The 12,253-nt window shown below is 42.6% G+C and overlaps 1 protein-coding gene across 1 annotated transcript in view; it reads left to right on the top strand.

Moving 5' to 3' along the window:
* arid5b (AT-rich interaction domain 5B) overlaps positions 1-12,253 on the top strand; it is a 73,488-nt gene that overhangs the window by 49,914 nt on the left and 11,321 nt on the right. The window contains exons 5-8 of the mRNA XM_053436944.1: positions 772-935; positions 2,821-3,100; positions 8,914-8,966; positions 10,071-10,168. Coding sequence (XP_053292919.1) covers positions 772-935; positions 2,821-3,100; positions 8,914-8,966; positions 10,071-10,168 — 595 coding nt within the window. The remainder of the gene's footprint in view (positions 1-771; positions 936-2,820; positions 3,101-8,913; positions 8,967-10,070; positions 10,169-12,253) is intronic.

Genomic DNA, 12,253 nt, shown 5'->3' on the forward strand with positions numbered 1-12,253 from the left:
ATTAACAGCGTTCGGATTTAAGACATGAGCGGGCTCCGACCCAGAGACAGAGCAAAAAATAGATGCACGCTGATCAGTACGTCTGAGGTGCCACAGCGTAATGTCATTCTGTATTTCACCGATGACTGAGGACGACTGTGGAAAAACAAGACAGAGCACTGCTGTATTATACATGTTGTTGTGGTGAACAACACATAAAAGCTCGGGAGTTTTGCCGCATCTGTATCGAATATTTGTCTTAGCAGGGACTCATTCCCTTTAGTGGGTTTTGTGGGTTAACCGGCATCTGTCATTTACTGTATTATACTAACTGCTTGACTGTTCCGACGCCCTGGTGTGAAATCTTAAAAATACATCTGTCTGATCCAAATGTTGATTCTCTTTCGAGTGCGAGAGGGAACTTGAGGATCGTGTTTACTCGCACACTGGAGCAATTTGGTGGCCGGCTACCCCATCCAACTAATCCAGTTTAAAAATAATTAGCTACAGGCGAGCAGGCCTGTGAAATTCCTTTCTCTGATTGTAAATGTTCCTGTCAGAGTCGAGTCAGTGTTCCCAGAGGGGGAATGCATTCTTGGTCGTAAAAAGTTTTCACATGTCCTTTTTATATTCTTACTTTCAAATGAAAAAAAGATGAAGAGGGAAAATATTAAACTCAACCAAATGCTGGCAGCAAAGAGGTGAAAGTAGGAAAGGCCCAGTGCTGTGTCAGCACATGCTCCTCCACCTAAATGGATCAATCTCACCGCCCACGTTTCCTCTCCCCCTCAGCTCCCAACCTCAAAGGGCGACCTCGGAAGAAGAAACTGTCCATTTCTCAGAGGAGGGACTCCCTGGGTCAGGCTCAGGGTCAAGGGTCGTCGGGGTCAAGCCAGGGATCAGCGGCGGTGGCAGCACAGGACCCCTGCAGCCCTGAGAGTAAAACTACAACCAAGGTAAGATCAGGCGATAAGAAATGTACATGAGGAAATGCAAAGTGACATAAAATAACAAGAGATCCCTGAGGGGGGGGGGGGGGGGGATCACATGTTACCGCTGCTCAGAGGGAAACTGAGAGGTCATAAAAGAGATCAAGTGTTCTTTGAATTATATATATTAAGAAGTCATAAATAATAGATAAAAAAAAATGAATTAACATGCTATATTGAAAATAATACATACATAAATGTGTGTGTATATATTAACATAAGATAGATAGATCCATGAGGTTGATATGAGAACATATAAAAGCATGAAATAGAATATAGTAGAGCATTCAAAATGAAATAAAATGCAAATATAGAACATTTGCACATAAAATAACCTGTAACTACAGACTGAAATATGATCTGTAGAAAACCCAAATATATGAGTTTATAGATGTGAATTATGCAAATATTGTTGCAGCAGAAGTTCAGCACAAATGGTATAAACTCATATAAACATATAATTCAGGGAAATAAAGTACATGATATGAAAAGTATTGCACAATGAAGTCTCCTGTCGTACAGTAGTTGTACAGTTATCACATCTTAACTCACGTTTACAGCAAACTGCTTTTTATCAGTAACACAACAAGTTGACATTATTTACACTGCTGATTCACTGAGAGACACAACAGTGGGATTTCATTCTGTAGAGTACATGTAGTGCGAGTGACTGTGAAGGCAACACACACACACACACACACACACACACACACACACACACACACACATATACTCTACGCTACTGGATGACATAGTTGACAGATACAGTAAGACTGCTAGTAGAGTGATGACATAAAACTACATAACATCATGATTGTGGTTACTAGGTCAAATACGTTAGTGATAATTCTCATTATTGATTTATTTTCTACTGATTATTTTCTTGATTAATTAATCGTTTGGTCTATATATTGTCAGAATATGGTAAATATTTCATAAAATCCAAAACAATGTCCTCAAATCCCCTTTATTGTGCAGCCATTGGTTGAAAATATAAAAAATTACTCGATGTATCATCACGTAAGACTAAATATTACAAGCTGGAAGTGGTGTCTTTTAAAAATAGTTAAAGGCATTAAGGGTTTGCCAAATTATTTTCTCACATCTTTTTTGTGGGCAGATTGAATGACTAATCGCTGCAGCAACATAATTTGCTTTCATCTGACTAATTTATTCTGTGAGGATATCATTGTTATTCAACATCACCCTCGTTGCTCAAAGTCTTTTCTCTTCCTCCAACCACAACAATAGACATTTGAACATGTACAGCATCTCCCACAGGGGGAAGAAGAAAACATGTTTCCACGTTTTTTCCGCTGTATTTACCGAAAACAAGAGGCAGCATCATGAACACAGACGACTCGAATATCATGTTAAAAAATGGAAATCTAATTCACGCCTGCATTGGCAGACTTTTTGTCATATTTTATTAAATAAATCAATGATTTTCAGTGGCATATTTACACTTTGTATTATTGATTCTGCTGCTTTTAATCCAGCCCCTCTCCAGATTGGTTGTGATATTCACAGAGGAGGAAATAACCTCCTCTGAAACCCTTTCCGTACTTGTTGTTCCAATGACCTTGAAGCAGTTAAATCAATATTAGCAATTCTCTCTTGAAGCTGCAGTCAAACTAATCTGCTCCTAATCTCTGATGACAAGAGGAGCTGCTCCATTGATAATCAATGAGAGGCTGCATCTGGGGCCTGTAAGAATATTTGTTTGTGCTTGAACTCCGGACACGTCTCATCCAGAGCGCCTGACGTCATCTGAATCACACGCTCTGCTCAGGATTCAATTCTTCTTCTGCAGCCTCACCCTCCTAACTCCTCACTCTCTCTCTGTCTGCAGGTCAAACCCAACTGCAAGACGGTACCCAACGGAAAACTGACGCCAGCAGCCAGATACAAGGCCAACGGCCTCAGCAAGAGGTCCTCCGCGGAGGAGAAGGAGAGAGGCAAGGAGAAGGAGAGAGAAAAGGAGGAGAGAAGCGAGAGGGAGGAGAATAAAGAGGAGGAAACATCAGAGGAGAATCGAGCGGAGGAGCAGACTTTCTTAGTATCACTGTACAAGTACATGAAAGACAGAGACACGCCCATAGAGAGGATTCCCTTCCTCGGCTTCAAACAGAGTGAGTAGAGTTCTTATTCCCTCACTGGCGATGTTTAAACAAGGGCGCACTCCAGCTTACACTCACCAGTCTCTCAGTCAAGTTTGTGTGGATTTATTTTACTTGGTTTATTTTGGAGATTTAGCTCTGATTGCAAACGCTCACACCAACATGCCAAGTCAGGAGGTGGCGATAAATGATTTGATGATAACGATCTTTCATAGTATTATTATTATTTTGTGAGTTTGCTTAGTGAGTTTATTCTCCTGTCAACGGGTATATAGGCGCCATTGTTGTTGTTGTTGTTGTTGTTGTTGTTATAATTTCTGATGCAAGCAACTGTGCCACTTAAAAGTGAGCTGTGCTTTTATTGTTTCCTAAACGCTCAGTTTCGCACGTTCACACAGAAACTGCAGTTTTTGAAAAGGAAGGATTTTTGTGAAAAATATCAGATTTTGGTGACTTGAACGTGGCTCGTGTGTGAACGAGCTCAAACCCAGTGGAGAGTTTGTTTTGCAATATATCCACATGAGTGTGAACAGGACATCGGGTGACAACACCACCAAGGGAAGATAAGTAGTTATCAGTTCTCAGCAAATGGCATAAAAGTACCAACTGTTATTCAGAATTTCCACGCAGACAGGAACAAACGGATGACTTGAACACGTTCATTTCTTGTTAGTAGAGATAAGAAACAGGAGCATGTTTCAAATCATTGTTTAGATATCAGATTGAAACTCAAAGTCTTACGCAAGAGAGGTGACATAGGCAGCGGGGGGGAAAACCCTGTGTGGATTTTAACCAGCACCTCTAACCAACTTTTTCTATACTCCCCCCCCCCCCCCGATGAGGAAGCAGTAGTCGTGTTTGAGTCAAGTCAAGGTCAGATTCATTCTTGGCCATCCAGAAAACGAGAGGGTTTAGGAGGCCAGCAGCCAACTACTGCAGGCCCAATGCCCAAAACCTCTAAATTACTCTGCTGTTAAACTGTAAAAAAAACACATTAAATCTGCACTAGTAATAAACTAGGGGAATAATTGTCTACGCTAAAAAAAAATCGAGTAGTGAAAGACTCTGGAGGCTTCGTGTCAGAGCACGTTTTAGGTTTGCTTTTATAAAAGGGGGAGAATATCTTCTCACACTTGTCAAAGGGTTGTTGTTTTTTTGAAGGCCAAGAACGTCCTCTACCAGCGTTATAGAAGAACATCACGTGTACGGGAAACACGTCTGCCCCAGATGAAAGATTTCTGATATAGGTCGGATGCTTAGCTCGCACCCGGTCGACACGGGACAGAGAAACAGAAACACACTCGTAAACATCACAAGTGGCAACACTCTGGTCTGCAGGAACTGAGAGAGAAAAAAAAAAGGTGCATTTTGTTTAATGCGTTTGATCTCGAAAAGCGATACACACAACAACGTGAGCTCTCTCTCTCTCTCTCTCTCTCTCTCTCTCTCTTCTCTCTCTCCTCAAACTGTGTTTTCTCCAAATTGACTTCTTTCTCAGTCTTTATTTCGAGGAAAGGGAAATCACATTTGCATTAATGTCAAACGAGCCAAGAAAGATTTAGCCACTTCCCGTCAGAACGCAGGAACCGCAGCACCGGCAAATTAACGAGAGAGAGAGAGAGAGAGAGAGAGAGAGCGAGAGAGAGAGAGAGAGAGCAAGAGAGAGAGAGAGATGTCGTTGTTGGATTTAACTGTGACAGTTTATAGCACAGTGAAAGTCATTATTTTAAACTCTTACACCAAGGTAAGCTGTGGTCACCTCCACTCTGCTAACCTCACCGCGGCAATTTTGACAATCTTGTCATCTAGACTGCCGACACGTTGCTGCTTAAATGGGTCATTGTGGTCGAGGGGGGGGGTAGAGCGAGCGGCGGAGGGGAGAGCGGCAGCACCACCACGCTTCACTTCTGCTCGGCGTTCGTCGGTTTGAGCCCGAGATGCAGTCGAAGGGCCACGCGCCAACTGCTTTACATACAGTGCATGCTTTGAATCGCTAAACCAGACACATCATACGCGCGGCCCTCATTAAACGGTGAAATCATGCTGTTCAAACTTCGTCCTTGGCAGCGTGCACGCATCAGCACATTGGAAGGTGAGGGGGGTTGGGGGGGGGGGGGAGGAAACCACATCATAATTAATACAACAAACCCCCCTCAGATGAAATCAGGTGCTTTTTTCATATTCTTCCTTTAACCTGGCCACAGATGCATTAGGCGATCAAAGAAATCCACTTTTCCTGGGATGGAAAATTGAAATGATGATGTGTAAGTTGTGTTTGAGTTGTAAATCATCGGGTGAAGTTGTGCAGAGTTTAACAAAGCAACAGATGGTTGAGTGATTCCACCGGCTCACCCGGCGCTTTGTTGGCTGCTCCAACTAAAATATACATTTGATTCAGAAACAGAAAGAAAAACCCGCCATCGGAATCCATTCTCCACATTTTATTGTTGTATATTCAACCTCATCTTTTCCAGCGGCAGAGTCAGACCTGTTTATTTTAAAGACTGCAAATCGGCCTCTCGACTGCTGGTTAGAGATTCATGAACCAACCAGCAGTTGATTTGACTTCACCTCGAATGGCTCAGAACATATTTTAAACCCAGTGATTTTAATTTCGCCGGTCTGACCCTCTTGTTTTGCATGCCTCACCCTCATGGTGAATTCATATTTCACTTCAGGGGGTGTATGTATTAAACATCTTAGAGCACGGACGCTGATCTGAGACCAGTCAGCCTCTTAGCTTCATGTCTGTGATAATAATGTATTTTACATTGACTCCCATCATATCCTTCAACTTGTTGAGACACTGGATACTGCAACTATAATGAGGACTTTCCATAAATGGGTCTGATTATTATTTTCCCAGTTTGTCTCGTTTGGCTCTAAAATATCAGAAAAAATATCCATCACATTTTCCTGAAGGCACAAGCTGACATATTCAGATTTCGGCAAAAACCCGAATATTTTTGAAATTTGAAAGAAAAACAAACTCATCTTGAAGAGAAAAGCATAAAATTTGATATTAGATGGAAACTAAAGACTAATCTACCAGTTATTTTTCATTTCCCAAAAAACTAATATTTCAATGTATTGAGATTTGGGTCAAACAATAAATGTATTATCAGTATAGGGCTGCAACTAAAGACTAATAAGATAATTGTTCCACTATTTCTGCTTAAGAATTTACTGAAATTCTTCATCTATCAATTTCCTTTGGTTAATTCATTGTTCCATCTCTAATACATTTGTCTTCTTTTATGTTTATCTGATGCACAAAAGACCCCGAGATGCCTCAGCTCAACAGTCCTTGAATAACTGTTTTTAGAGAGGTGCACCTGAATCACAGAGTTGACAGGCAGTAGTTGTCTGTAACGTTTGAGGAGCAGTACATTCGCAGAGGGAGGAAACTGTGGCTGCAGTTTATTCATGCGAGTTGCCGTCCTTCTATTTTTTATCCCTTGGTTAATATTGACTCCGCAGCTGCAGCCATTGAAGTTGTATGGGTGCAGCCGAGGCGTTGAGGGAAATGAAGGATAGAGCACAGTGAGGAGGAATAAAACCGGAATAGTAGTTGTTGCATTATATATTCTGAATGTCCTTGATCTGGATGATTAACTAGTAATAGTGTGTGTGTGTGTGTGTGTGTGTGTGTGTGTGTGTGTGTGTGTGTGTGTGTGTGTGTGTGTGTCTATGTGTGTGTGTGTGTCGGTGTGTGTAGATGGAGCTATTCCAGGCTCATGTGATTGTGAACATCAGTTCCAATTTGTCCCCGTCTTTCAGCCTTGTTGTCTAATTGCCATGCCATGGTTGTGTCATTGAGGCTGCATTGTGTCCCTGTTTTGTCATCCTTATCTCGGTGATAATTGCCCCATGCCAAATAGAGGGGAATTAAGAAAAGAAATTGCTAATGACAAGACATCTAAGGAAAAGGCATGTTCTCTCATTTCCTTTATCTGTCCTGTCCCCTCCCAGTCCCGTGTACCATTGTTGTAATTACAGTCGATGCATAACAAGCTAGTTAAATAGACCAGTTTTCTGTTTTCACAGTCGGCGAGCACAATACGCCAGAGTGCTCAGTTCAAACAGAACAACCTACCCAGCTCCCTTTGTTATTCCACCCGTGCATTGACAACGGTCGCAGTGAGAAGGGAAGGAAAAAATCAATGCTGTCAAATGCGGAGATAGGAAAATGTCATTTTGACAAATGCAAGGCTTTGTGTACGCACAGATTGAATTTTGATGGATTTCTCCCCAGACGAGGCCTCCTTTTCTTATTTATAGGCCTTCGCATAAAAATGTTAAACAATGATGTTACAGAAGGCAAATACAAATGTCATTGGCACAAAAAGTCCTCCGATGAACTTGTGCCTCTTTGTTTGTGGGAAATATTTTTCTTTCAAAGACAGACAGTCATTTCAAGCCTTTCTGGAAGCTTGCGTGGTTATTTTTAGGATGTTACACAAGACGTGTCGTTTGATAGGGCCTGTCATGGGGTGTTTGCATGACCAAATCAATGCAAATGAATTTGCATTAGTTCAAACAGAAGTTTGAGCACATTGCCAGGCGCTTGATGCTGGTAATGGTTTCATTCATACCTGCAGGCTGGAGCGGAGGGTTAACAAATTCCTTCTTGTCAGGATGAAGCATTGGCAGCATTTTATCAAACAGCAGTGATTGTACAAGCGCTCAATATTGATTTACATTATTTTAGCTGGAGTGCATCCATCTGTCTGTCTATCCGTTTATCTATCTGTCTATCTATCTTTCTGTCTCTCTGTCTGTCTGTCTGTCTATCCATTTATCTATCTGTCTATCTGTCTGTCTGTGTCTGTCTGTCTATCTGTCTGACAGTCAATCTATCAATCTGTCGGCCCGTTATACTGATGCTGGAAATAAAGTGGAATTTATTCTGATTTCACAGCTGTGCTTGCAAAGTTTTTGCAGAATTATATTATTCTACTTTAAAAATATATTTTCAGCCTATGAAATATGGTGCATTGTTATGGCTAGAGCAATATGAAGAGCACCAAATATGTCGCAAGAATAAAGACGTGATATTATGAAAAAAAATCTCGCAAAATAAAGTCATTATATTCGAGAATAAAGTCATATTTTATGAAAAAGTCACAATATCACAGGAATAAAGAAAAATACATGTTTTAGTAAAATAAGCAGTAAGCAGAACTTTAACTCCTAGTTTCTTGAGAAACTTCGAAATCTGTTTGAATAAAAATCGCAGATGTAAGCAACACAACACTCGACAAAGACCAAACATGTCCTCCTGCACAGGAGACACACGTCCGTGGTTGTTTCCCTGGAACAGACTCAGCTTATTGCACAATCTTTCCTGTGGCTCCTCAGGATAATATGATAATACAACTTTTCCTTCAATCTCGATATCTATGATGTTTTTTTTTCATTTGAAACGGCCTCAATACTCCGTCGTAAAAAGGAAAAACAGTTTAGAGATTGTAAAATTAACTCCATCATTTCTAACTGCATCATTTTGCTGGTAATCCAGTTATGCACACGGTGTAAAACCCGGGGAAGGAGCCACTCGGAGTAACGAGCGCCTCCCGCGTTTGATATTTAAGTGCGTTTTCCCTGTTGATACTTAAATAAACTGCTTCACTTTGTAATGAAGTTTATTTACATTCCGGTTTTACGGCTCTTACTCAAGGAAAGGATCTAAACACTTCCTGCAGTGCTGCATTTCTCTGCCTCTCTCTCCCACTGTAACGACTGTATCTGTTGACGTCATGTGTTGCAGCCCTGGTCCTTTCCCAGCGTTCCTGACTGCCTTGTTTGTCTTCTGTCTCCCACAGTCAACCTTTGGACCATGTTTCAAGCTGCTCAGAAACTTGGAGGATATGAGTTGGTAAGTATTCACATATGTGGCAATATATTCCTTCTCTCTCCCTCCCTCCCTCCCTGACTCCGTCTCCCCCTCTTTCTCTTTTTCCCTCCTCCTTACGTCTCCCACCCTCTCTTGTCCTTCTACCTCTCTCTCTCTCTCTCTCTCTCTCTCCTTCTCTCTCTCTCTCTCTGCCCTCTCTCTCTCGCTGCCCTCCTTTTGCCCCTTGAGGTCGGTCACTATTTTCCCAAGAAGAAAGTCTTGCTCAGAGCCACATTTAGCAAAAAATGATGCCATTGTTTCAAACCCCCCTCTTAAGAGTGGAAAACACATGTTCCTCTGCTCAACACTGGTCAGAAGGAAATTGGTCAGATCCCTCATTTTTTTTTTCCCATGTTGTGAAATGCCCATAAGTGCACACACACACACACACACACACACACACACACACACACACAACATGAGTCAGAAATATTGTATATGATGCCGAGGCTTTAAACTTGGCTGCCTCACCTGCCAATTATTCACTCACTATTCATCGACAACGTTTTTCCAAAGCGAAGTCAACGTGTGATGTGAAGTCGTCGGGTGGAATGATCACGTTTCTTTTTTGTTAGCTTGCTGGTACAACACGACACAGACACACACACACAAACACACACACTCACACAAACAGATCTAACCATAAACAGGATACACATCATATAACTGTGGCTCGGATCCTTTCTAAACCTCTCAAATATCTGCAGCTGATTATCTCGCCCTTCATGCCGTGGCTTCTTTTTTTTTGTTGCTCTTTGGCCGCCCCGGAGTTTTGTGTTTTGTGTCGTAGCCTGTCGCCTGCTCTGGGATAAGAGGTTACAGCAGGAACAAGTGACTGCACGATGTTAACAAAGCTTATTATGTTAGAGAATTGAGTGTTGAGGATTCAATAACTGGAACATCATGACTCAGTAACTCCCTAAGACCTCACAATGATGTCAACCACTTATGGACTTCTTTGTTTTTTTTTTCTTTTTCTCCCTCACATGTTTTTTCAATTTTCCCTCGTTCCACATTCATTTTTATTTCCATCCTTTGTCTCTTTTTCTCATTACTCTCTCGTGTCCTCTCGCCCGTCCCTCGCAGATCACCGTGCGCAGACAGTGGAAGCACGTATATGATGAATTGGGCGGGAACCCCAGCAGCACAAGTGCAGCCACGTGTACACGGAGACACTACGAGAGGTGAGGTGTTCGGCGGTTTCATATATGTGCCCGTGGAAGAGTTCGTGGGTTAACTCCCGCACAGCTGCATCAAATATGATTTCACAATGTCGGACGCTGCAGGACAAATATTGATCCGGTTCAGAGGAAGCCGGCGTGATCACACACACATGAAGTCTGGTGTTTGAGGATAGCTGGCGAATCGCCTCTCACACGCAGTTCTAATAGTATACAGAAATGCATTCCTCATGGGTTCTCAATCAATTCATGAGGCGACGGGAGTCAATTCTTTTCTTTGGATTAATTGATTAGTTGCGAGTCACTATGGAACCAATTATGCTGTAGACTCCTCCCATTCCGCTTTACGAGAGGATTTAAAAGCTCCAAATGACGGCCAAGTTTTTTAATTATTAACTGACACACATGGACACACACACCCACACACAGAGAGAGTGACCCCCCTCTCCACCATGTGTACGCATGGTGAGATCAAACAGAAGTGTAATATATGCATCTAATAATCCAGTCGGATACTGCAGCGTCCTGAACCTGCACATTATGATCACTCAGTATTACCCAACCAAAGAAAAGCATATGGATGTGGTCCTGAGGGAGCTGTGATGGTATTATGCAGGGCTGCTTGCACACACACACACACACACACACACACACACACACAAACACCCCCCCACCTGCTTTCCCAAGGTTAAACAAATGCCAAACACGATCTTCCCAACAAGAGATAACCAGTCACTCATGAAGCAGCTCTCTCCTCGGGGCCGACGACCCTCTCCACTTCTCTCCCGCTGCTGCAGGTTCATGCATCAGCAAAGCTTAGGCGCACACTCACACACACACAAACACACACACTCACACACACACACACACCTGTCACCACCTACAGCAGTATGCCAGCACTACCATATGACGGAGCTTCATATTGTGTCAAGATTGCATGCTGTAAGCAAATTTGCAAGCATAGGCGTTGGCGGCCAGAACGGGTTTTCCAGGGAGATTTGTGAAACCGTACGTGTGAGAGTGTGTTTCGGTTGTGTTGTGTTTGTACACAAGCTCACAATGTTTGGCTGAGGGTGTCGTCATGTTCATCCTTTAGTACTTCCTCACAACATAAACAGGGAGGAGGAGCTGCTGCACATTAGAGCTCCTGATCTCTGTGTGTGTCTGTATATGGCTCGTATATCAGGAGAACCGTTCATCCTATCAAACCGACACTTCACACGTGCATTGTTAAGGGACCAAGGAAGTGCAGTGTTGAATTTGGTGTGATTTGGACACATGATACGTTCAATATCAAAACTATATCAACGAACAGATGACACAGCGCTTTGCTTCAGATGTTGATCGATCAAGAAAGCAGCAGGTTCCATGTGAACACAGATTTTCCAGTTCAGGGTTCTGTGCACTGAGTCGAGCTCCACTGAGCTTTGAGCAGGTGAGCAGCTTTGTGCCGTGTCAGGGTTCTGTGGACTGAGTCCTGCCGCCGTGCAGCTCCATCACCGCAGGTCACTTTGACAGTTTCTGAACAGAAAGCTGCAACCGGCATCACCACAAACCAACAGCCCATTCCACACAGGCACGCTAACAACAGGCAGTGCACTCGACTTCACTTATAACAGATGTGACTTTCAACTCCTGATATTCAAGGTGATGCATTATCATTGTGTTGTGAAAATCAGAATATGTCCCTGTTTTGTGATCGGTCTCAACCTAGAACTACTTAAAAGTGAAGTTTGAAGATATATATACATATATGTTTATATTTATATATGCTGTATATACGGGAGTCAGGGTTGGACGGAGCAGTGCAGGGAGCTCTGAGGTGTGACTGCTGCTGCGCTGGCCTTTCCTTCTCCAGCCACTGAGAAGCAGCTGAGAGAAAATAATGCTGAATCAATACAAAGCAATAATATCCACACACTGCAGTGAATATCAGGCTGACAGGGAGAGGAGGTGTAGGAGTGAGGGGGGGTGATGGGGCATGTGTGTGTGTGTGTGTGTGAGAGAGAGAGAGAGAGAGAGAGAGGAAGAGAGATCAGCTGAAGCTGAGCAAGTTTCCATTCAGGGGAATAATTTTAGCTGAGCCTC

Source organism: Pleuronectes platessa, chromosome 12 (assembly GCF_947347685.1).
Source record: "Pleuronectes platessa chromosome 12, fPlePla1.1, whole genome shotgun sequence".
NCBI classification, from domain to species: Eukaryota; Metazoa; Chordata; class Actinopteri; order Pleuronectiformes; family Pleuronectidae; genus Pleuronectes; species Pleuronectes platessa.